General features: G+C 37.6%; 1 protein-coding gene across 2 annotated transcripts in view; it reads right to left on the reverse strand.

Moving 5' to 3' along the window:
- NNT (nicotinamide nucleotide transhydrogenase) overlaps window positions 1–27,145 on the reverse strand; it is a 43,948-nt gene that overhangs the window by 12,534 nt on the left and 4,269 nt on the right. For both annotated transcript variants that reach the window (XM_039566605.1, XM_039566606.1), the window contains exons 3-19: window positions 22,823–23,052; window positions 21,503–21,720; window positions 20,006–20,093; window positions 19,305–19,393; window positions 18,305–18,492; window positions 17,422–17,555; window positions 15,289–15,480; window positions 14,168–14,321; window positions 13,111–13,272; window positions 12,183–12,293; window positions 11,312–11,457; window positions 9,804–9,999; window positions 8,985–9,218; window positions 6,941–7,101; window positions 5,848–6,027; window positions 1,557–1,716; window positions 118–199 (exon numbers count right to left, since the gene is read on the reverse strand). In XM_039566605.1, coding sequence (XP_039422539.1) covers window positions 118–199; window positions 1,557–1,716; window positions 5,848–6,027; window positions 6,941–7,101; window positions 8,985–9,218; window positions 9,804–9,999; window positions 11,312–11,457; window positions 12,183–12,293; window positions 13,111–13,272; window positions 14,168–14,321; window positions 15,289–15,480; window positions 17,422–17,555; window positions 18,305–18,492; window positions 19,305–19,393; window positions 20,006–20,093; window positions 21,503–21,720; window positions 22,823–23,052 — 2,725 coding nt within the window. The remainder of the gene's footprint in view (window positions 1–117; window positions 200–1,556; window positions 1,717–5,847; window positions 6,028–6,940; window positions 7,102–8,984; window positions 9,219–9,803; window positions 10,000–11,311; window positions 11,458–12,182; window positions 12,294–13,110; window positions 13,273–14,167; window positions 14,322–15,288; window positions 15,481–17,421; window positions 17,556–18,304; window positions 18,493–19,304; window positions 19,394–20,005; window positions 20,094–21,502; window positions 21,721–22,822; window positions 23,053–27,145) is intronic.

Raw genomic sequence — 27,145 nt, forward strand, 5'->3', positions numbered from 1 at the left:
CCTGTGTCAATGCTGAAAAAAATATTAAACCAAAACTAAGACTTGCAGAGGGTTTTAATGAAAAAACCAAACCAAACCAAACCAGCTGTAATACTTATCATGAAGGAAAGCACTTACCTGACATTTTTCCCTTGTTCTCTCAACATCTTCACCAGATCAGCTATTGGGTACTGAGCTTTTGCTGCACACAAACCATAACCTGAAAGAATTTCAAAATTTTAACTTATTTTCCTGTTTTACTGCAGAAAGACTAGTTGTAGACAACAAGAGACAAAAAGACACAAAGAGAAGCTCTTATAATTAAAAATAAATAAAATAAATACATACACATCAGATTCTCATATATTCACAGCCTGCCCACTGTAATTAATCTCTTTTTTGATCTCCTGACCACTTACAGTGCAGTGATTTTACCAGTCAAACTAAAGCAACTAATTTCACCTTTACAAAAATACATGTTTCTTTCACTATCAGAAAATGATGTTGCAGATAGGTATTTTGAAAAATTGATAAAAGGGCAATTGCTAGGTTACTTCACAACCATTATCCTCAACAGAATTTCAATCTGCGTAATGCAAATCCAGTAGCTGGATATGGCTTTTAGCAGTAAACAATCTTTTCAGTCTTTCTGTCTGAGCTAATTCATCAGAGCAACTATACCCAGGAGAAAAACAAAGAGTATATATTATTAATGGTGTCCTGAAGGTTTTTTGACCACAGGAGAAAGAGGCAAACTCCTTGAAGATGGTTGCAAGCTTCACTAGAAACAAAGTAACTTCCCAAATTAGAACTCTGCCTGACTGATGGTCTCATTAAAGTTGAAGCAAAATGAAAGATGACTTTGTATTTTAGCATTCTTCACATTCCAGTGCTAAAATGAGTTTAACACGATAGTCATGCCATTCAGTTGAAGGTGAAGTTTTGAACTGTCCCCTACCTGACTTTTTCCTATCAGGGAATGTGCTACTGAACAACATGAACAGCCAACATAATAGATTCAGACCAGCTCAGCTTTTGGTTTTCAGGTTGGGTTTTTTTACTTTAATTACATTATTTATATTAACTACATTTTGGATGGGGGTTTTTTGCCTTTTTTTTTTTTTCATAAACCAGTGGAGAATTGAGTACATACATGAGAAGTGTAAACAAAATCCTGTCTTTCAGGAATTTAACAGACAGATGTATTGGTACCACTGGTATTGTGGTACTGCTTGGAAATTCACAGTTAATTTTCTGTACAGCTGTTGTGGTGTAAGCTTAATTTTAAAGATAGTCTTTGTTCTGAAGATTTTAAAATGCAAATAAGAAGGACAAAGGTTGAAGAGACATACACAGAGAAAAATTAAGTGGCACATATCTCTGTACAGAGGAATGACAACTGACCCGGGAACAAAAACAAATCACATGGATCCAGTCAACATTTGACATGCTGCTGCCATGCTGCATCTTCAGGCTACAGTCTTTTCATTTGTTTTGTGGTTTTGTTTGGTTGGGATCTTTTTTTTTTAATAATACATTCTCTGAACATCTTGCTGTATAAGTCAAGAAAGTCTTACCTGGAGTAATAATAATACTATTGGCTTCTTTTATCATTTCAACTGCATTGTCCACATTGATTTCTGTGTGAGTTCCAGTAATTTCCATGGGTTTCCCACCAGCTGTTGACGCAGTGCCATAGCCACCAAGAATCACATTTGCAAGGGAACGGTTCATAGCCTGAAAGACAGGATGGTTTTGATCATATAAAAATGAAATTCAAAAATAAAAGTGAGAGTCCACAAAGAAAACTGCTGAAAAAATTTTCTGAAAATTATTAAAGGCTTTCTGACAATAGTCTTTATATGCTGGTTTTGCCTTCTTAAAAAGACCCAAAGCCTTTTAAAACAGGCTCTTTAAAGCCGTTTAACACAGCAATCACCAAACATCCGCTTCAAACACGCTACATCACACATGTGATGGGAGAGCACCAACATTTCCCCTAAACAAAAAACAAAACAACACAAATAGCAAATATTGGTCTCTTTTTGTTCTTAAAAGAGAGGAATATAAAGGAATGCAATTTGATGCCAGAATTTCTAAAAATTTTTTTACATTCATATATATACACACACAAAATTTTTGAAAGATATTTCCCATAGTTTTTAACCAATTTGACATGTAAGCACAGCACTGCTCCATGACAGCATGGAATCCACAAAGCTCTTATAGGTAGTACTGGAGCAAAACTCCTACAGCAACAAGACAGGAAAACACAAAAGCCACACAAAACCAGCCACACTGTAAAGAACTGAAGGGGATCATTAACTTACTGGCTGACCACCAAAGGAAAACTTTAACTAGGTTTGAGAAGAACACACCCTGAAAACCTGGCTCCATTAGACACATAGCCAGGAAAAGCCATTGGCTAAATGCTTTTTCTGGCATGTCTACTTGTGTCTGTGGTCCCAAAGCAATATCTGTCAATAACTGGAAATAGGCAAAACTTGTAACTGCAGGGAAAAAAAAAAACCTTTAAAAGCAGGAGAGGAACCAGATAAATTGCTTCTTTAATTACACATGTGTCATATATCTTCTGTACTAGCTGAGAAACCAAGACAAAATTTAGGAATGGATCTGGAGAAACACACATAGTGGGAGCAATCACCCTCATAAAAGTGTGCTTCCAGATGTCCATTCTCCACTGATATTTCAAATCATGCAATTCCACAGATTTTTTGCTACAGCCTCAGAAGATGTGCCATTCCTTGAAATTCATCATCTAGCAATTAAGCAGAATGGTGATGTTAGAACTTTTGTTTTTCCTGGTCAGTCATCACTATTTCAGATACTGTAAGGGACACACACAAACACAGTGAAATCAACATCTTTTAGTGTCTGCACCACACAGTAGTTCACATGCCCTAAGAACACACTGCCTTTGGCATGATCACAACATTACAGCAGTTATGTGTCAGGTAAGACAGCCTAGACAGAGGAATACCCTCTTCAGATGTTGCATATGCCAAGCTTACCAGAAGCAAAGCACTTTCTACACATATCTAAACCAAAAGACAACAGTTAGACCAAGTCAAAGAGGGAAAAAAAAGAAGATAAAATATTATCAGAAATCTGAGAATCAGCCAAAAGCAAGCATGAGATTGAAGCACCCTTGCCTGGCTCCACTGCAAAGAGCCAAGAACTTCCCTTCCAAGAGAACAAGTGGTTCCAAGAGAACTTTCCCTTCCAAGGAGAGCCAAGACCTTATCAAGCAACAGTTAACCAACATAGCTGGGACAGTGTGAAAACTCTTCTGTAGCCTCTTCCACCTTCTTTACCACCACAGACCACAAATACAGAGATTTAAAGTGCAGGCTTCATCATTCACTGATAATCCAACAACTGGCAGAAAGCCCTCTGTGCTGTGCATAGACAGGTAACAATGGTCAGGAGCTTACAGTCCAGGGAAAACCGAACACCTGAATCCTGAGAACAGCAAGTGCTTCCACTGTGCCCACAGAAACTACACAGCTAGTACACATGAGTGGCCAGCATACAATTTGTAAGACTAACACAGTTTGTACCTTCTCTTGCTCTGTTTCACCCACCCAGTTAATGGCTCCTCTTCAACCTTAAGTTTCTTGCCCATCCCATAATGATTCTAATACCAGAACTGCAATCATCAAGTTTCCCCTCTGGGGAAAAAAGGAGGGACAAAGACATGCTAACCATCAAGTGTTCTGAAGATGTATTGTGTTGGTGTCTTAGAAGAGTCACAATTCACAGGATGAGCAAACAGTACAGGCTTTTGCTTTTGAAGTTAAATTTTCTGTCTTTAACTCCCCCTACTAACAGGTACAACAGAGAGATAGGTGGAAAATCAAGCACATATGAACACAAAAACTAAGTGGTTATCTAAACACATACTGGCCAATTTTATCAACTGAAGCTTTAGGAGATTAGCTGAACTGGCTTTGGATGATTAAGTTTTATCTCTCAAAGTAAATTAAAATATTGTAAAAATATGGTTTCAACCATTAAGATGTTTCCACAAATACCTTCTCACCTGTACTAGATAAGTATCAATATATATAATGGTTTTGACAGAAATCATACTAAATAATAGGGGGAAATAACAAAACCAAACCAAACCAAACCAAACAAAAAAAAAGAAGGAAAAAAGGGGAAGGGAAAACTGTTGCATCATTAGGAGAGGTTGCAACACCTAAAGCAGAATTTACTGAAACTCTTGAGCATTTCTTTCTCTGGAAATGCAGCTTCAAGACAATGATAGTGAATCCCTTGTTTATAAAAATGCTTTAAAAAGTAATGATCTCCATTAAGGGAAGTAAAGCAGAAAAAAATTTGCTGGGCTAGAAACAAGTTGTTCTGCTTATTGTGCAGAAATCATACAAAATAATTTTCATCTTACTGGTTGATGAACTTTAGTTGTCTAAGCTTATATAAAGCAGCACAAGATTTCTAGAATACTACTTCAGAAACTAAACTTCCTGAAATTGGAGAAAGAGAGGAAAGCCACTCTGTCACTGCATAACTATTATGCTAACTACTCCCCTAAGCTTCCTATTTACCTCGGTTCTTCCAATCAACTGCAAGTTGGTTGCAATTTCAAAACTCTCTTGTGAGTACTAAGAGAGGTGAGCAATATTAAGAGAAGAAGGAGACAGTAAAAGAAAAATTAGGTATAGAATGGATTACTGGTAGATATGTACCAAACAGTTAATATTTTCCCTAAGATTTACAAGAATTTGATCTTTAAAGAACATAGTTTTCATACCTGTGTTACCCATAAGCACTATTTTTCTACTGATTTGGACTAAATTCCTGAATGTATACAACTAAATATATAAGCTACATAATTTGATTTCCTTTTGATAAGGAGACAAAAAATTTTCAAGAAATAATAAGATTCTTTGAAATTCATACCTGGAATTGTTCACTGGAACTCACTTTCATGTAGCTGCACAAGAATACCTTTTTAAGCTTTTCTGAAATTCTTCCTCAAGAAAGATGAAAAAAATGATGCTGGGCATTCCTAACATGGTAACAATACTATTTATTAGTGGAGACGAAGTAAAAGACGACAGCCAGAGCTGACCAGAGGAAAACATATCAGACAGGAGAACAGTGGCATTGATCAGACAAGAGTACAAGGGCAGAAATGAAGCAGAATTACCCAACAGAGAATGAGGAGGCTGGCAGCTGTTGCACTGTGAACAGTTTTCTTTAAACCACTATCTCTCCATCTTTGAATACAAGATTTTTATACAAATGTTCCAGAAAAAGGGAGGTCGTTACTAACAATGCAATACAACTCACACATCGAGTAGAAGCTCAAGATTTCAACACACAGTCACATCAGCATTGAATTCCTGTAAGCCTGCTGCCACCCCGTGGTACTCCAAAGTAGCTGCTCTGAAGAAAAGAGCGTATCTTCCTGCACTCCAAACACCAAACTGTAAATTATTGGCTGACTAACAGCTTTTTAAACGAACACAATACTTAAAAGTATCTCCTGCTATGTATTAAATTTAGCTTAAATTTAACCACGCTTCAGAGGTACATGACTAAAAAATAAATTGCTGACTACAAGTAATCATACTTGTTTGAGCCCAGATTCAAACCCTTAATGCACAAGTGAATGCAAGGGGCTTCCCTCAGTTTTGAGATATGTCTCTGACCAAACCAAAGAAAAATGACTGATATCTGCTCCAACAGTTTCAATCAAGAATGTTCTAGTCTATCGACACCTAGCAGCTTGAGATCCAATAGCTTATCTTCCTAAAAAACATGGTTTAAAAAGTTCTTTCGTTACTCAGCAAACAAGCACAGTTTCTGTTGACTTCTTACCACACACATGATGTAAGAGAGGATGGCCCCAGAGGAGCCAATGAGTGCACCAACAATGGTCAGCAAGTTGTTGTTCAGCAGAAAGCCCTCGGCACACAAAGCCCATCCAGAGTAACTGTTCAGGACAGTAATAACTACAGGCATATCAGCACCTCCAATAGCTGCTGTTAAAGTGACACCCTGGAAAGGAAAGAAAATACTTCAGTGTCAGCAGTGACTAAGGAGGACACCCAGACAAGACACTCTACCTGCAGCACTGAAAAATAAATACAGAATCACAGAATGGTGGGTGTTGGAAGGGACCTTTAAGATCACTCAGTTCCAACTGCCCTGTCAGGGGCAGGGATGTCACCCACTAAATCATGTTGCTCAGGGCCCCATCCAACCTGGTCTTGGACACTTCCAGGGATGGGGCATCCACAACTTTTCTAGGCAATTTTCAAGTTACATAGAACTTATTCAAGTATTTTCAGTGTAAGTATTCAAGCTGTGGCCTGAGGAGTGGACTTACCAAATCTGCTGTTTTAGAGAGTACAGGAAGGTACCCCACTGTCCTCATCCTGTGCTTAGTCACGTATTTTTTTACTTGCAAAAATATCCTACCAGCGCCATGAAACTGTTCATACCATTAAGGAGTTCATACTGAGCAGTCTTTGCAAGACTCAGTTTACAGAATGTTACAATATTCAGGGCAAATTTTGCAACACTTGTGTACACTGGTGTGAGTGAATGGGGGAAATTACACAGGCGAGTAATCTTAAGAAGTTATCATAATAATCTGTAGACCCAGAGCTCTTTGAAGTATTTTAAGGATTAACTTTCCAAAAAGTCTTATAGGACAAAGCATTATTTCAGAAAAAGCTTCATTAATCAATAGCTGCAAAAATGAATTATATAAATGCATTCCAGCTCTCTGGAACAGTTCTGGTAGATCTAGAAAAGTCAGTTGCTACTTGCAAGTTACCACACTGGCAGGCACCATGCCCACTGTGACTCAGGCTGGCAAAATATAATCCCTGAAGAGGAAACTTGCAAAACTGGAGAATAAACTCCTCATGTAACTTGCTTCACTTTCTACAATTCCTTGACTTACCATTACAGCTGAGAGTGCTGACACAGAACCCAGGCAAGTAATTCCTGTGGTGTAACTGGGATCAATCAGGTAGGGAACCATCCCACCAATGCTGGCAGCCAGCAATCCTGCATTCAATGCATGTCGACCAGGCAAGAGCAGAGGTGCAGAATTCAGGATACCTGCAATCAAATGCATTTTCAGGCATGAACATGTACATTCTGGGGAGCCTGTCTTGCCTTCAGAGGAGACTGAATAACTCAGCAAAAGACAAATTAAAAAGAGAAAAAGGGAGGGGCAGAAGACAAAACAAGTTAGTAGAAACTGACACCTTGTGCTGACTCAGAATTGCAACACATTTAAAATTCCTCTAAATTCTCAAATAGTCCCATTTAAACTTGGTTTACTTCCTAATTTCACTGAAGTGCTCCAGAACAGTCACACAAATCTCTTTTCCTTTTGAAAAGCCTTTCTATTTTTCCTTCAAAAATGTCCTTTCATTTTGTATGGTCTTTGTATGTTGAATATGACACGCAGTAGTAGTAAGCTTTTAGTTAAAACTTCTACACAGGAATTATCTCAGTCTCTCAAAAGCTGTGTGCTTAGAAAAATATGACTACACAGATAATACCAAATATAAAACACTTCTGCTTTCAAATGCATTAATTTCACCACTACCCTCAATCACACAGAACTCCCACAGATTCCCACATTGGCAGAAACCTGAGGGGAAAAGGGGATTCAGTATTTGTGTGATTCAGTTTAAAAAGGCAGTCACATTTATTTCACTAGGCTTTTTTTTTCCAAACAACATGTCAAGAGTTGAAACAATGCAAGATTCTCAGTAATTACTTACATCAGAAATAACATCATCTCATTTAAATTCAGCTAAATTCAAGGGAAAGAGTGAACTGATGGTGTCAGGCAGGAGGAGTCAAAGTGTGTGACTTACTACCCTTTTCCATAGTATAGAATCAGTAGTTCAATAGTATAGAAAAGCTTCATATTTCATATCATGATGATATGAAAATGCAAGGGAGAAAAAAAATAAACAGAAATAGGAGAACAGGCTCAAACAGGCAGTGAAGTTCACCAGGGACATGTGCACAAATCACTGAGGGGGTACAATAAGGAGAGAAAAAAATAACTGAGAAGAAATAAATGAGTAACTACTTAGCAGGGATACATCAGAAACTACTGACAAATCTTTCAAAAGATTATTAGAGAAGACAAGTTTCCATCCTTGTCATACTTCCTGCTTCAATGGCTGGTCTCACAAACACTGAAGAAAGCAAACAGATGTTTCCCAAAGGAACTATTGCAAAGTTAACAACAGGATTAGTAATAGGAAGCTCTTAGCCTGAAATTCTTAGTACAAGTATTACCTCAGCATCTCAAAAGCTGTGTGCTTACAAAACCAAAAAATGCAATAAAGAAACCTTCACATGCGTAAGAATCAGGGATTAGTGAGCATTTAACTTAGAGAGCATACTTACTAAAACAGCAAGAGGCATGGAGCATAGAGTTTGTGCAGTAGGTAAACAGACAGTGAACTGAATGGTTTAAAGTGAGGCAGCCTCAACTAATACTGCAAGCTGCCTACCTTAAGGAAGATTGCAATGCTAAGAACAAAATCCTAGAAGTATTAGCAGTGCTCACTGAATCCAGCAACATGAGAGTTTCAATTAAAATGTCTGCTCAGAAATACAAAGTTATGATCATCCAAGTTCAATAAAATTGATTCAAGAAAAAGCATCAGATAGTCTTACACAAAAGCAACACTTATTTCTAGACAAGATGAACTGAGGCAAAGTTCACACGATTTTGTAATGAATGGTAATAATATGCCCAAGCACTGAAGACAACCTTTCATAACTAAAGCTGTACACAAATTAAACAGAATTAGAACAAAAAAAGTGCACTCATAAGAATCAAACATATAAACCTTTATCTGATGCGAAATGCAATGTTTCTTTCTACTTACACAGCAGTCTAAAAGTAGAGCTAAATTCTGGGGGAAGAAAAACCCTTTAACAGATGCTTAATTCTAAATAGAAGGTCTCACCTTGAAGTTTTCCATATGCAACAAGAGAGCCACTGAAAGTCACTCCACCAATGTATGTGCCGAGATATGCCACAATCTTGGTGAGGTTTGCAGCAGGATCGGTGGCAAAGTGAGGATATTCAATCATGTACTCTGCTACACAGGTGAGCACAGCAGCCAAACCAACCAAACTGTGGAAAGCAGCCACTAGCTGAGGCAGATCTGTAATCTGGATGCGTTTAGCAATTGTCAGACCTGTTGAGAGTTGAAAACAGAAGGGAAGTCTTACAAAACACAACCAATCTGTTCAGCTAGAAATTAGTACAGGATGGTTCAGTGTGCAATGAATACATACACACAAGCCTGTTCCAACTAGAAATTACTATGGCATTGAACTGAAGGCTGCATATGTGTATTTTGTGCAAGGGGGAAATAATGAAAAATAGAAAGATTAAAGCATATCATGTTCTAAGAAGCTTCACTAAATATCGAGATATTAATTTCTGTGACAAACACACAGTGTGAAAGAGGGAACTTGGCAGTATTCAGTCAGGAACTGAAGTATGAAGTTGGGCAAGATCATTTACCTCTGGACACAGTTTCCCTATCAGAGATGATGTGCTCCTGCTTTTCCACCAGTCAGCCCATTATCACATTCTGAAGCATTAATAAAAGCCCTGAGAGTTATGATATTTTGTTCACACATTTGCAAAATAATTTTGCACAAGCCACAAATGTCAGCTAGTCAATTCACCTGCGAGCTATACAGTATTTTATGTATATACAGCTTCCATGTATGCATGCATGGAACACATGATTGTTAGTTCATCATACACATACCTATGGTCCCACCAAGTGCCATTGCACCTGACATCTGTGCCAGCAATTCAGCCGAGGGATTAAGGCTTCCAAGAGTTGCGGCTAAACCTCCTGCAACACCAATCATACCCAAAGCATTTCCAAGACGAGCTGTTCCTTGGGTAGACAAACCAGCCAGGGCACCAACACAGCACAGTCCTGAGCCCAGATACATCACCTTTAAAATAAGAAAACCATCAATATGAAGTAGTAACAAACTGCATTGCAACAAATTGCAACAAAAACATCTCTGATTAATTAATGTTATTTATTTACTTATTATGATAAATTAATTATTAATTAATTAATAATCTCTAATTATTACACAAAAGGGCTGATTTCTCCAGAATGTGTTTAACTGACAATTCTTAATTGAAGTCAAGAAACTGTAATGCAGAATGTGCTTTGGGCTTCACAGAACAAGAAGGACATTGAGAGGCTGAAGTGAGTCCTGAGAAGGGCAACAAAGCTGGTGAAGGATCTGGAGCACAAGTCTGATAAGGAAGGAGTCCGGGGTGTTTAGTTTGGAGAAAAGGAAGCTCAGAGGAGACTTTATCACTCTCTACAATTCCTCAAAAGAAAGTTGCAGCCAGGTGGGAAGTGGTCTCATCTCCCAGGTAACAAGTGAGAGCACAAGAGGAAATGGCCTCAAGTTGCTCCAGGGCAGGGTTATATTAGATATTAGGACTTTTCTTTTCATGGAAAGCATGGTCAAACTTTGGAACAGGCTTCCAAGGGAAGTGGTGGAGTCACTGGAACTCCACCTGGAAGTGTTCAAAAAAGCTTGTGGACGTGGTACTTGGGAATATGGTTTATAGTGACCATGGTGGTGGTGCAAGGCTGATGGTTGGACTTGATGATCTTAAAGGTCTTCTCTTATATTAATGATTATATGACATTCTATAACTGCTGTTTTCAAAAAGTATAAACAAACTTACATGAACTGAGCTATATATGTCCAGATAATTGAAAAAACACAAATACATTACAAGCCCCTGCCATAACTGTATGTTTGGATTCACTCTTTCCAAACACACAAGGCAATACAGATTGATTTTTCTTACTAGTAAAACAAATGCAAACAAAAGTTTACTATAAAAGGTGCTATAGGTCAAATCCCTGTACATCCCTCTGTGCTGAAAACTGATCCCATCCTTTTTTAACTGTCATGCCAAGTTGAACTTCCAGAAACATTTAAATTAAAGACTGATGTCTGTAGTTTCTGTAGTATTTAGACTGTAATTTAGGAAAACAGTCCAACAAATAAAAGCACCTGCTACTTTACACAAAACCAAACAACAACAACAAAGCTTTTAAAGTATGTTAGCTCTGTGACGGCAATCTTACAGTTAATCAGCTTCAGACTGGCCTTGTGGGAATATGCAGCTGATGGAAAGACCTTAGATTATTTGTTATTTACTCCTCAACAGAACAGGCATGAAGAAACAACACTGAGCACTGGGCTAAGAGCCATAAAATTATCTTCTTACTTGTTCAATGCTATAGCCACCGCTGAGAGCAGCTGCGTAGCCTCCTATGAACACACCACCAGGGAGCAGGTACAAGTAGTTGTACTCAGGAGGGTCTGTGGGACGTTTGAACATATCCAGCATTCTCTGTGTAACTAAAAAGCCACCTGGACAAAGTAAAGGAGCAATCTTAAAAAAATAAAATCTGAAATCAAGCACATGCCAAGATATAGGAGAAATATTTAGTAATACCATATTACCACACAATTTAGCAATCAATAAAGCTAGTAACCTAGAAAACCACCAGAAAACAAAGTATAATCAGGGTTAGATCTTGCTGTCTCTTTTAGCCTTTGGAAGAACTCCAGAAGAAAAGGAGGACTTGCTCTGGCTCCATACTCTACACTGACTGTAGGACATATCGTAGTTTATGACTGTGTTCACCTCACCTACTTTAGCAAAAGTGGTATTTCTAAGTCACATTGTTCACCTTCTTGTCTTTTTTATTATTGAAGCTGGGACTTCTGAAGCTTAAGGAAGCAGACTTTTATTCTAGGCAACTAGTATATATTTCAAGTAGGAAAATGAATACAAGTACAAATCCACTACCATCTTGGGTTATACAGGAAAATACATTGTATATAATCATCATCCAAAGGATACCGCAAAAGGAAAATGCACATTTAAATATTTCCTAAAAAAAGGTTGCTCCTCAGGGTATGCAAAATACTTACAATAACTACTGTGAAAATTGGAGGGTTGATGGGTTTTTATTGATAAATGTTCTCAGATTCTATTCTCAGACTAGTATTTCTGGAATTATACAATTAAAGAGAGAGAAGAAATTTTAAAAATTACACTAGTACTTGAAGATAAAGCCTAACATTCATACCTGCAATATTGACTGAAGAGATAAAGGCTGAAAGCACTGCTAGACTTTGGGAAATGTTTTCAGGGAGATAGTGTCCTCCCATTAGTACCAGCCCACCAACTGCAGTCAGACCTATTTAAAAGAGAAAAAAGTGTTACTGGAAAAGGTTACTGTGTAACCTTAAAAGATTCTATACCTATAGAAGTTTCCTTTCAACTGCAGGACAAATACCAATCAACTCAAATTTTGACCCCTACTTCACACATTGTTGCTTAAAGGAAGACTACCACGGTCTTTTTCAGGAATACAAACATGTTTCAAAAGAAAAAAAATACTATGTGGATGTAGTTTTGAAGAACAGTGCCTCAAGCACAGAGTTAGCCAAGTACTTGTTCAATAAAAGAAACTTTGCTTTTAACAATCAAAGTAGATCAGACTTGTAACCTGCCACATATAGCCAAACACAGACACATAAAATCTTATTTATAAGAATTATGAATTTTATGGGTGTTTTAGGATTTATTTTCTTTTTTCCCCCCCTCTCTCACAACACATAGTTTGAGGAGATGAATAAAAGAATGTAAAAAACTATGAAAGATAAAAAAAAGTTATTTTCAGGGCAACCTTTTGGAGAGATGGGTCGAAGGATGTGGTCTATGAAAGGAGACTGCAGCACTTCAAGCAAAACAAACTTTTAAGCAAACAGGTCAAGTGTAAAAAATTACTTATGAAAATTAAAAGTATACAGCAACACATCTGCCCTTTTGAAAAAAATCATACTCTCAGAAATACAATGTTTCAGGTGTCCTTGCTATTTATGAAACTCAAACACGCACAGTAATACTAGGCTCTTAGGCATTCTAAAAGGTATATTAGCAGACATGTCTAAAGTAAAAGAAGTTGGGCCTGCTTCAAGTAGACAACAAGCAGCTGTGTGACAGCCACTTACCTGAGATAGCATTAGTCACAGACATGAGTGGGGAGTGCAGAGCAGGAGTCACACCCCACACTGTGTGGTACCCCACAATTCCAGAGAGGCCGAACGTCGTCACCATTTGTGTGAAAGCAGCATTAGGTGCTACAATTCCCAGCCCTAACATACCAGCTAAACCTAGAAGGAAAGCACAGGAAAACTATGACTTTTCAGTGACTTCTTACATTTAAACTGTATACAATAGGAGCCTAGTACTGACACAAAAGCAAAATGGAGTTCTCTGCATGGACTAGTTTCAAAATCAGGGGGATCATTTTGTCAAATACACAAAGTTCTTTCGGTGCTAGTGTTTCTTTTACAATAGAAAGTGAAGCCATAAATATAATCCACACTTATTTGTTATGCATGCACACAATGCAGCAGATAGGTTTCCACACCAACACTGAATCCTGTCACTCTCCTGTTCTATAGAAAAGAAATGCAGAAGTCACAATTATGTTGAGACACTACTTGGATGTATCAAAGCATATGTATGAAGAACAGGGATTAAAATTAAGACTACTGAATTCATTAATTACCTCATGCAGAAGTTCTGATGCACTGAGAGTAACAAATGAAATGAAGAACAAATGCTTATTTGACAAAGCAAATGTCCTATGTCTGGTACTTTAGTAGATTGTGGACATGTAAGTCTCACACAGTACAGTAAAATCTGAAGAAAGCAAAGGCACTGAACTGATTCTGATGCAAAGTATGGGCACAGTCCCTGGCAGGAGTCCTTCAGAATTTTAAGCATTTTTCTAATATTTAAATAGAGCCAAACACACATATATGCACAGAGCATGAATCAGCACTTGCTGAAATGTCAAGACTTTTGGTTAAATTTCTGAAGTTTTATTTTCCTTCTCAAGCAGTTTTTACATTACACTGATTTTGCACCAGGATACACCAGCCATTCAACTGCTCTCCCAAACAGCCATTCAATTGAACAAGTTAGATGATGGGTCACTCAAAAATATTAGCAAAATGGGGAGTACTCTACATTGATTCTCCAGCTCTGGAAGTTGCCTACCTGCTGTGTATACAGATGCACTAGTCATGGTTTTTCTAAAAGGTGTAATAGTAGCTGCTTTTTCTGCTTCCAGCTCTGCTACAGTCTTCTGCTTCACTGGTGCTCCTTGAGGAATGTTATTTGGTGGAGGTGCTGGGAAAATCACTTTGCCATCCTGACAAGAGATATTTACAGTTATACATCACTTATATACAGTTATACGTGGCAGATACTTAGTATTTAAAGAAGCCTTTTCTTCCCAATCCTGCAATTCAGGCAAGTGCTAACATCCTACAGCCATGTCCACAACAGATTCCTTTTCTGCATCAGCAGAAGTTTGCAAGGCATGACCAAGTTAATCATACTGGTTTACACATTTTTCAAACAAGATTTGACATTAGTGTCCAAGGGCACCTGGTAAAGACACAGCACAGGGCTTCAGAGCAGAAACAAGAGAAAAACAAAGAGATAAAGTTCCTGAACTGGAAAACATCTATGCAAAATAAAACAAGGTCTTGGAAATAACAAAATCTGCTATAGATGTGAACTGTAATCACAGCCTTCCCAGACCTCAGATAGGAACCAAGGCTGATATCCCACATTTCTTGTTGTTCTTCAGGCCTCTGTGGAATAACTGTGGAGCTATCAGCCCTGAGCTGTACACACCACTTCAGTGGTCTGGGAGAGCTGAAGTCAATGCCGCCCTGAGTTTTTATTTTATTATTTTCTGATAAAGCTTAAAGTATTCTGCATATTCTAGTTTCACCTTTTTTTCCTCTTACTATAAAAGGAACACTTATTTAAAAAACAAAAAAAGGAAAAATGTTTTTCTGGAAGAATGTTTTGGTCTGGTAAAGTCTCAAACATGTTTTAAGTAGCTATGCTTTTATCACATGAAACATGCAACCTTTATCCTTTTCCTATTTTTCATTAGTAAACACATTAGGTTTAACCTTGACAAGAAGACAAAACTAAGAGACAGAGGAATATTCAGCTGAATAAACACAGAGTTTCCCACATGCTCCATCTCAAGTCACCTCTGAAGTCTGTTGATATGCAGTATCTTTGAATGTATTTTGAAGAGACAAAAATGATGTTAGGTCTGTATTCACAAATTAAGAAGAGAACATTTACTGGCTTACCTTCATTACTACAGTTCCTCTAATAACATGATCCAGAGTCCCATAGTCAAAGTCATCTTTTGGATCAAAGTAGAAGTTTTCTTTGTCAGGACTAATAGCCTTTAGAAGTTTGATAATATTATTAGAATACAGGGTACTGGCCTGAGTAGCCATTCTGCTAGGCAGGTCTGTGTACCCAATGTGTGTAACACCCTGAAAAAAAAATCCAAGTAAAATAATAAGGATTTGTACAACGTCTGAAAAACCATCATCTCTTCCAGTATATCCTTCTGGAAATACATATCCAAACTGTTTCACTTATTTCTGTTTGTAACCTCAATTAAATCAGCTACCTGCAGCTCTGACACTATTAAATCAGGGAAAGGTTACTCACAATAGCTACAGAATCCAACATGGTCAAATACAAAACCTTAAATTCTGTTAGCAACAAGACTTCACAGAGAGGAAGACACACCGATGCAAGAGCTTGTCTTCTCCAAATCCTGCCATTCTCTCAGAACCTAACTTCTTTAAGCAGTCAGGTACACACTGACAGTCTGAACCTGCTTAGCTTTACCTGTGGCAGGGAATGTTAACATCCAGTCAGGGGAGGTGATAAGAAAGTCAAAAAACCTATTGCTACTGCTGTGTCTTTTAGGTAGACCAAGAAATAGATATCTAATTCCACCTTCAACTCAGAAGAGACAAACGCTGGACTTGGAAGTTTAAGTAGATCTGCCTAATGTTTGGCATCTTCTCAGTTTTTCTGGAAGGCAAACACTGGCGATAACTTTCTGTGTGCCAGTGGAGTGAAGAGAGCTCCCTCAGAGTGGTGCAAGTAATATGTCTGAGTTCATACATATGTAAAAAATGTAACCTAATATATCCTCACTTCTTACAGAACTAATGAGAACTAAGGGATATCAGGCTTTAGGAAGGAATGGGAAACTGAGGCTGGCATACACACTTAGGTGTTCCAAAGAAGGCTTGTGTTAAAACAGTGCTCCCACAACTTACAGCTAAGGCCCCGTGCATGCTTCCAGAACTCTGGCTTCCTAATGCAATGTTCTGGCACAATCCTAATAGTTCTGTACTGCTGCTATTTTCCATAGCACAGAGCCAGTACACTAAATCCAGGGGTAATACTCTTCTGACTAAAAGTGTTCCATATGAACTCTTCATGCAAGTATCTGCTTACTTCTCTTCTACATTCTCTAGTTTCAGGTTTTAACCAATGACATCAAAAGCCTAGAAAGCCACAAAGACAAATGCAACATGTGATTCTTTGATATATACAAACAGAATTCTGCTTATGTCAATGACAACCATGGCAGCAGTGTCCTACAGGCTTCCCAAATAAAGGCATTATATCCTTGCATTACCAAATTACAGCCTAGGAAATCCGCTACTATAAATCTCATCACCCAGATTTATGTAATTGTTAGGAGATTTCCCGTAAGTACCCAAAACAAAACCCAAAAAGCAGAAAGACAAGTTCTCAACTGAGCAAATGAACACTGGAGCAAAACCAAAGTAGTTCAGCCCAGACCAAACCTGCTTACTTTAATGAACCAATTTATGCTACATCTACTTTGGGTTCCAAAAGCCTTGGATACTCTATGGGAGATACATGCATGTTGTTGAAGATAAAGACAAGCAAAGCCAGCACCCTCCTGAAGCTGAAATAGTACTGAGTAAGCCAGATACTTTGTACTGAAGTACAGTACACTGACAGTCTGAACCTGCTTAGCTTTACCTATGACAGGGAATGTTAACATCCAGTCAGGGGAGGTGATAAGAAAGTCAAAAAACCTATTGCTACTGCTGTGTCTTTTAGGTAGACCAAGAAATAGATATCAAACTCCACCTTCAACTCAGAAGAGACAAACACTGGACTTGGAAGTTTAAGTAGCAAGAATTAATGTAATATCCATTAACAACCAAATTACCACTACACAAAGGTGTTCATTTCTTTTAGAATATTCAAATTGGTGTACCTATGAATAGTGACCAAACACAAATCTAAAAGATTACTTCAGCCCAAAGCAGCTGAAAGACTGTTGAAAATTCAGCTACTCATTTTCAGCACGCAGTTTACAAAACATGGTGGAAGTTCAGGCAAACCAAGAATGAACTGCAGATTAAAATGCTCACCTTATGAACATACATTTCTCCAGGCTTTGTAGTCTCAATATTTCCTCCTGCTTCTGCAGCTAAATCCACAACAACTGAACCTTCCTTCATTGATTCAATCATATCTTTGTTAAACAAGATAGGAGCTTTTTTGCCTGACAAACAAGGTATAGCAAGTTAAACACAAAATACGGCTTTCTATGTGTTGAACTTAGGAGATGACTTCTCTTTGCTCTATATATAAACTTTAATTTTGTAAGCAAAATTTTCAAGTAATCACTACCTACGATAAAAAAAAAAAAAATCACAGAAAGTTTGTTTATAAAGACAGAGGAGATGCTAGAACATCCTGCTCCAAAGCATACAAAAAAGTTATGCATGGGTAGTCTACCAAAGGTAAGTACAGTTCTGTCAGCAAACCAACAGTCTTATCCAATCTTACAATTCCAGTCATAACAAAAAAATGGCCACAATATAAGTTGTTAAACTACAGATATTGTGCCATACAAAGCACTAAAATCTAACCTCTACCTTACTATGTTTCAATTACAAAAGACAGTACCATTTCAATCAGACTTGTTTCAGTGCACAAACTGTATAGCAGAAGTAACAATGATGCAATAAATATGTAAGAGAATTATATATTCTTACTTTATTATTATAGACTCCTTTATAGTAAAAAAAACATGATGGTATTTGAGTCAGACTGATTGCCTATGAAAACAAAAGTTGTTAAAAAAAAAAGGGACACATTCTAAAACCAGGTCTTTTGTCACAAAAGGGTAAAGGTAAATGCTCACACAGATGTAATTCGCCAACCCCTCTGTTTCCATGGAGATGCAACTCCAGAATATGCAAACTTATTTATATAAATGAAAACTAGCATTTTTCACATAAAACATACCTGGAATAAGTGCTGTAGTGATGATAATGTCAACATCTTGGCACTGTTTGGCAAAGAGTTTCATTTCAGCTTCGATAAATTCTTTGGACATTTCTTTAGCATAACCACCTTGTCCCTCTCCAGATTCCTTTAAATCTACTTCCAAAGGCTCAGCACCAAGAGACTTGAACTGTTCCAGGGCTGCAGCTCTAGAAAAAGTAAATTGCAGGTGAGAGAAAAACCACTACCTTAAAAATACATCATGACTTTACCAGTGGCTTTTGTAACAGTCTTCAGACAAGAGATGTAAAACTTATTCTAGTGTTAAGGAGACTGTAACCTAAGTCCTCAACTTTCTGTATTCAGTGAAAAAAGTAATCACATTGATAAATTTAGGTTCCAGACAGACTTGAACAAGGAATGAAGGCAGCCTATGGTTTCCTGTATAGCCAGCAGAGTTGCTCCAAGAAAAGCCTCAAACCTGAGGGTTTCACTGCTGACTAATGCACTTCTCTTGTCGAGACTTGGTAAATCTACAGCCCAAACTAAGGTGCCTAAAACGGGAAATAACCACAGAACCTGTGACCCTGTCTTTAAACTATGAGATGGGAAGTACTAGTAAGTCTTATTTTCACAGCGTAAATTGCTGGAGGAGGGGGGGACATGGGGGAAGAGGCATTTGGAGTAGTGGCTTTTTAATATTCTGTAATTTATTTTGCATCATATGACACCACAATAAATAATGAGACTAAGTTTCAGTGTTAGATGAACATTCACAACATGCAGAGAACTAAACAGAAATGTTCTTGCATCTCAAGATAACAGTATCTGGAGTGCTTAAGAAGGGAATTTTAAAAAGGGAAAAGTTTTAGACAGATTTTAGAATGAATAAAAAATGAAGGACTAATGATGGCATAAAAATGGTAGAAAGTGAATTATGACTCAGTGCAGCACAAATTATTTCACTGTAATACAGCCACAAAGTAATTTCAGACTGATATTACAATTTTCACACTCCTACCTAGTATCAAATCCACGAACCACTGCACCCATCGATTTTGCTGCTCCTGCAGAAGCCAGGCCAGCAACCCCGCCTCCAATGATCAAGACCTGGAATGATAAAACTCATCAACCAGCCATTTAAACAAGATACCTTCAGATAAAACCAAATTTACTTTGGCAGAGTTGCCCCATACATCCAACAATTTGAAAGCTGTAACTCCTAATTACACATATCTAAGAGCCAACTCTTTTGTAGCTAATTGTTTAAGTAAACACAGGTTTTCTCCTTGATTTATTTTCCTTTTTCCCTTCCCTAATTCTACTTTTATTTCTCTTCAACCCAATCCACCTGTAATTCCAATCAAGTAAACTTTTCCATTGCACTCCTCAATGCATCAGAAATACCAATCTCTGAATTTTCTTAACTGCTTCCTTACCTTCCCCCATTTTGGAAAAAAAAAAAATCCAACTCCATATAGCTAATGGGATGTCTAAAACTAAGCAAACTTAAATAAAACTCAAATTATTCTATTATTCCCAAAACAAAATCACTACAGATGTGAACAAAATGTGGTATGAGAATAATTACGATGATTTCTAAAGTTTCTAGAAACAGCCCAAAGGCAGGAAAAAAGTCTTTTAACACAGTTTCAGCAACAGTTACGTGTGCTCAGAAACTCACATATCCTTTTGCCACAGTATGTGTTTAATTGCACATACCTTTGCGGGAGGAACTTTACCAGCAGCTGTGATTTGACCTGTGAAAAATCGACCAAAGTGATTTGCTGCCAGGACCACAGCCTTGTAACTGTCAATCAAGGATGAACATATATCAGTATTTTCTCAGATTCAGTAAAATTCCATTCATTACAAACAATCTACATGATGAACATTTGACCAGAGCATGTGTAGAATAAAGCAAGCTTAGTATTTTACTATCGAACACAAGCTTAATAGTCTTTGGTCATATTTCTTGCCTTTTTTTTAATCATGGAATGCATTTTCAGATATAATTTTTGGACTGCAGTATACTGGATGTCTCCAACTATTCACTCTCAATAATAAAATTTTACGTAAAAAATAAATGCCCAACTTGCCCGAAGTTAACTCTGTGGTCCTTAAAACTACCTTCCAAGGCTGTAACCTGAGGCTTGTTATGGAAGGGAGAATGAACAAATAACTGCAAAACTCAGAGTAACCCTGCAGCTAGCTCACTTAGACCAGCAGGCGCACATTCAAGAAAGGTACTTTGACCCTAAACTTTCTGGAGCTATATGGCTTAGGGCAAATAACCTTGCTACTTCATTTGCCCCATCCAAGCATGGGTAGCTGGACACCAAATTAATACCCGCAGAGCTATCTGAAAATAAAGATTAATGTGTAATTTTTTCTTTTCTTAACAACAGGGCATATTTTCTTGCATTTTTACTAGCAGTGTTAAGGTTCAACAGTCCCATTCCACTCTTTTTCCTACCTCTAGCAGAGGGATATAGAGGTCTGTATGCCACAAAATTAGTTCAAGTTTGGAATACACCTTGTACATTTTATACCTTCAAATATATTATGAATTTCTGTATTTTAGTAAAATTTCACCAAATGAAAACATGGGGAAGCTAACATGCACACGGACGTACACTGCTTGTGTGCACAAAATCTGGCAGCCTTCTCAAAGGTTTATTGTGCCTCAGACATCATCTAAGTAAAAGGACAAAAAAAAAAATAACAAAAAAAACCAACCAAATAAAAGAAGCCAATAAAAGGATGTTGTACAGCAACATTTTAATTCACAGCAATACCTAAAATGCTAGTTGCAAAGCATGGAGACGGTCTGACAATATTTGACCTTTTGTTTGTAACTGCCAAGGCAATTGCATTCACACCGAGTGTTGTTTGGGTTAGTGAGCTCCTAACAACACCAGATCCTCATGACAGTCACTCTGTGCTCAAGATAATCTAGTTCAGAGCAAAAGGGCACTACACAAAACAGTCAAGGAAGTAGAAGAATTGCATTCAGGTTTGTTAATTTTAAAAGCCTTGCTCTGATCTGCTGCAAAGCTAACCATAAGAAACTAGTGGTTTGGCACCTCCAATAGCACCATCCTGCTCAAAAGTGCTGCATGAAAACAGAGATGTAGAATCACTTTAGATATACCGAATATCAAAGCACATGATTTTAAACCAGCAATACTTAGTGAAGCTAAAAAAAAAAAATCATACCCAGCAATGTTGGCCATGGAGCTAAGTGCATCATATCCCTGAGCAATGGTGACCCGTGGAACCTGATCCATAGCCAAGACAGTAGCTCTTTTTTCCGCAAGTTTTTTCAGGAGGTCTGGATTTTGTGCCGGGTAGATAAAACTAATCAGGGTCGCTGGCGTCTTGAAAAGATCTGCCTCATGTATACCTAGAGATGAGTTATATATAGGAGCCCTCACCTGACAAAAGACAGAAGTTTCCAAGTTAATCAGAGGAAAGAAATCAGAACACATTCCACTTCCTTTCTCCCAGCTTGCAATCTGTCCATTCCCATCCAAAAAAGTACAGAAAGAAGAAAGTATATCAAAGGCTATTTACACAACTGAACTGAGTAACTGCACTTCTCAGCTGCAGTCCACATCATGGAATTGGCTCTAGCTGGGTTGGTGACGGGGCGATAATTGTCAGCACACACCTTCAGAAAGATCTGATGACTTCTAACCAGCAGTCACTTGCTTTTATAACAGACAGCTACCCTCAAACCCACCATTTTTAAGCAAAATGATTACTCAACAGATATGACAATTAAGCTCCACAGGTTAAGAATCACTAATTAGGTTGCAGTGCATGACTACATATAGGGAATTTCATGCCAGATGTCCAGTAGATACTGATCTTCATCTATATTCACTCCTGAGTTTCTCACTTTTCTTCAAGGTGAAACCGACTTAAAAGGGTTGTTCACCCAGTACCTCACAGAATTCTGTGTTCAATGCTGATGGGACAATTTTAAACAGAGGAACTGAAGAAAGCCTCAACATCAAGGTAAAGGTCTTTTTTTTTCTCCTTCTCTGCACAACCTCAGACCTCTTAAGCATATCCGCTTTTAGCAGTTTTCCCAAATTTTGAAACATACTGTTGCTGTGGAATTCAGAAAAGTTACAGACTCATATTTTCAAAATTCCAAACCACTCTATCTGAAGAGTAACTAGAGTTGTATGTTACCAATTTTGGATAAAAGATTTCTTAGAGCAGGGATCTCATCTGATTAGATTCCAAAACCAGTATACCTCATTCTAGAAAACACAACTCCTCCTAGGTTGTTAAAAACTTGCTAAGAAATTATCCACAGTTTTTTCAATGCTGTCATTTACTTTTTTTTTAGTGGAGGTGCACACCTGAACTACTAAAAAAAATACAAAACTTGAATCAGAACTCAAAATGGAAAATGTTACTTTAAAGAACCTTATTTACTGAACTTTCCACAGATTATCAGAAAAAAATTACCTATACATTTCTCCAAAAACAATGTAATAGGAAATATACTAATAAAGCAATTACTTTCACAATTAAATCAGAAGCCAGAACTTCCTTGGTTCCCTGGATTTTTGCTCCAACTTGTCTGTAATGGTCATCAGAAAATTTGGAAGCTTCTCCAGCACCAGATTCCACCACAACATTGAAGCCTTGTTTAACCAAGGCTTGAACTCCAGCTGGTGATAGAGCCACTCTCTTCTCATTTTCAAATATCTCCTTGGGGACACCTACAGTCAGCTGTTTATAAGGAATTCCTGTAAGAGTGGCAGATAAGACAGCATTAGTTGTACTAAACACTAATTAACTGATATAAGGGACACTCTTCAATGTTGTACAGACACATGCAGACATGTCACAGTTAGCAGTTCTCCCTCCTAAGGGAAGAGGAAGCAGAATGCTATTTTCTAGGAATGTCATTTACATTTCCTTAAATTACACCTTCTTCCTAGAGATCCTTGTTCTTTCAGCAATCAGCAGGTCAGCACAATCAGCCACACAAGCAGTAACAAGTGTTTGGTGCAGTTTATACCCATCGGTGTTTACACAGTCCTGATTGTGTAACTGGCATTCTGATTTACACAATACCTGGTGTTCTGGTGATAACACATTCTACCTCAGGTCTGAATTTAAATCCCTCTCTAGTCACTTCCACGTTATTGTGAAGAAAGAAATAAATGAGCTTGAACAGTGAAACTGCATTTTAACTGAGTATGCACGTAATGTATATCAAATTACAGCTGTAATATACATTACAGTTTGTAATGTATATCAAATTACATCGAATCACTGTGACTGAATGCAACATACGCACAAAGGACATTGAAAGGCATAAGTACATCAATAAACTACTCTAAAAGTTGCCACAGAAATGAAAAACATTAATTCAGTAGTAGTTGAAGAATAATGGAATATCCATCTACTAGTTTCTTCAAAAATATTTCTCTTCAAAGTTATTTCCTTGTTTTAACTTGTTCAAAGCTCCACTAAGTAACACCAGGAAACTGCTGAAGCTGAAATTTATGTTTTAGTTAAAGTTTTCAAATTACAAACATCTAACTTCGTTTGAGTACAATTTGGGAGCCTTCAGCCTAATATTTGGGAGTTCAAGTTCTCTGATCCAAACAAGTGTTTAAATACATTATTTATGAATACACAGGCTCAAGCAGAATAATCATACATAAAACTATCACACTGCTTCAATTACACTGACAGCATGCAATCTGACACATAGGATGAATCCTGTACCAGCTTTCACTGACATCTATCCAGAATTTAAACCTGGATTGTGACATTACTATGCAAGACATTTACAGCACATATATATTAATGAACTATAATTTCAGCAGTCTAAGCAGTCACTTATATTAATGACCAAGCAACAACAACAGCAAAAACCACCAAAGAAACCCCAAACCTTAAAAAGGGGAGGACATTCATGACACGCTTGTTTTAAATTACAAATCTGCTTTTGAATTGTCCACCAATACTATGTATTGTGCTACAAAAAATTGTACCAGGCAAATAAAGAAGTGAAAAAAAGCAAAAAACATACTACAGTATCAGAGCTTTGAGGAACTAGATTTAGATTTAAAATATCAAAAATAATTACCTATGAAATTGCACTTGTACTACAATGTGCTTAAAGCTGACAATCTGAAAATATTTTCAGTTTGAAACTTTCAAGATACTGTCAACATATTATGTTCTGAAAAAACAGTATAGTTGCTAAGAACTAGTACTTAAATACCTACCTGTACTTCTCAGCCTACTAACTCATTAAAAAAAAAAAAAATTGAACACATCCAACAAGACAGAATGAAAGATCACCAGACAAAGAAGTTCATTACTTCCAATTGCTGCACCAGGGAAGGTTTTACTGAGCCACAGCAGGTTCAGGTTGGACACCAGGAAGAACTTCTTCACTGAAAGGGTGGTTAAGCACTGGAATGGGTTGCTCAAGGGAGGTGAGCAATTCACCATCCTTGGAAGTGTTCAAGAAATGACTGGATGTGGCACTTAGTGCTGTGGTTTAGTTGACAAGGTGGTGTTCAGTCAAAGGCTGGAGGCTGGACTTGATTTTAGAGTTCCTCTCCAACCTTAGTGATTCTATTATTCTAATTACTTTTACTTTTGTTTTGTTTTAGCTTTGTTTTTGAAATTTAACTAATAAAATAACAACAAATAGTTTGAAGATAGAAGTGTTTTTGATGTTTTATATGTTGGAGAACATTTAAAATGTTTTAATCATAAGACAACAAATTCAGAAAAACATACATTAAAAGAACATAAAGTCAGAACAGGAGCAAAAATGCACATCTAAAACAACAGAGCCACAAAGGTAACAGAGCTTTGCAACGATTTGTTTCACCAGCATACACCAAATCTAAACATCACCGTGCAACTCAGGCCATACCTACCACAGCAGCACTAACCACTTGTTACCAGCTGTGGTAACTGTTGCTGTCACTCAAATTACCCTCGTCATTTGAAGACACTTTTCTCCTCATCTCTTCTAATTACTACACAATAAACTCCTGCTTCTGATTTTCACTAAATCAACTCGGTGGAAATGAGCTCTCTTGTCTTTTAGAAGCAGGAATGAAACCTAGAAGATTGAAATTTGTTAGGATAACAGAGACCAATCAGAATTTCAGAGGAAGTAACTCTAGGGTAGGATAGAATGCAAAAAGCACTGAGAAAAGTTAAGAACTGGAGTCCTACCTTCCCTTTCTCCTTTTGAAAATTTTTGTAGCACAAGAATGCCAAAGGGGAGGAAAGGAGGGGGGAAACATGGGGGAAAATAGGGGAAGGGAAAAACAAGGGGAAAAGGCAGGGGGGGAAGGGGGAAGAAGGAAGGGGAAAGGAGGAGCAAAGGAGGGGAGGAACAAATTATAGCATAAAGGAAATAGATAACTGAAAATCTAAAGGCATACAGACATTTTACTAAAGCTTTTATTTTTCTCAAGCAAATAAATTAATCTTTTTTTTAGCTCCTAAGGTTCAAATGACAATAGATGCTTCTGATTTCCTTTTGCTCATTTGCTTTTGAGTGGAGTATCAGAATAGAAAAGCAAATGGCTAGGAGTAACAGGACAGGAATATACACTCACTAGATGCCAGATGTGTTTCCTCATTCCTCACTTCTTTCTTTATTGGTATATCTTGCATGCAATAAAAATTAGTACAACTTTTTCAGATAGAAAGTATTTGCACCTTATTTAATAAACAGAATGATCACAGACCAGTACTGAGGAACATGCTCTTCTCCAATGCTCTGGGAGATAAAATCCAAGATAAATATCCAACAAGTCTCATTTGCCTCACCTTTTTTTCTTCTCTGTCCCACTACCAGACTTCCAGTAATCCATAAACACAGGAGCAAATGAATACATAAGCAAGCTGTCAGTTTGCCAGCTTTTAGCTAGAGCAGGTATAGGACATTTTTCAAGTAGACTGCCCTGAGCTTCCACATGATTCAGCACCAAAATGGAGCAGATGTCTACAGCTCAAAAACAAAGATCTATCTTAAAACTTCAGTACAGGTCTTGGGAAGAAAGGGTTAAAAAGCAGCACACAGGCAAGGAGGATTGCAAAGCTCCCTTTCAGCTGGAAATAACTCTTGATAAGCCTATGTGAACAGCAGGCCTGTGATGATTTACTGGTGCCTGTGTCTCCGCTTGTTTTCCTCCGCCTGGGTGCTGCTTCAGCAATACCCCATTGGCGAAGTAATGGAAATAAATTTACTCTTTGCATTCTAGACATGAGTTTGTGGCTGTCCCAGCTGCCTGTCTGCCCCGACACACACAACATGGTATGATGAATACTCCGGCAGGAGGAAGCTTTGTAATTAACACAGATTTGGTTTCTTGAATTCAGCAATTTCATCGAAGTCAATAGTTTTGAAAGATTGAAATCAACGATTATAAATTTAGGACCTTGATTTAGGTTTTATTTTGAGGAAGCTCATTTGCTATCCTTGCCAGGGGTTTAAAGTTACAGGAGAGTGTGAAGCCTACAAGCTGCCTTTCTAATCCTTCATGTCAGATAATCTCTTTAAGAACTGCCTTGAGTATGTTTTAGTGACTTACTGCTTTACGACATCATGGACATCTTCCAAATACTGACTGATATACACATACCTGGAGCACCTTTTAAAGTCATGAAGTTTTTTAATATATTGAGTAGAATATACACAATACTTAGATTCTGCCACTATCAGAAGTAGAATCATTAAATTCCACAGGTCTTAGAATGGAATATAGATTCCAGTGAAATGCTGTGGTATATACAAAATTCAGAATTTAGAAAAACTAGTAAGAAGCCACTCTCTCATTCCCTTACCATAGT

Source organism: Corvus cornix, chromosome Z (assembly GCF_000738735.6).
Source record: "Corvus cornix cornix isolate S_Up_H32 chromosome Z, ASM73873v5, whole genome shotgun sequence".
NCBI classification, from domain to species: domain Eukaryota; kingdom Metazoa; phylum Chordata; class Aves; order Passeriformes; family Corvidae; genus Corvus; species Corvus cornix.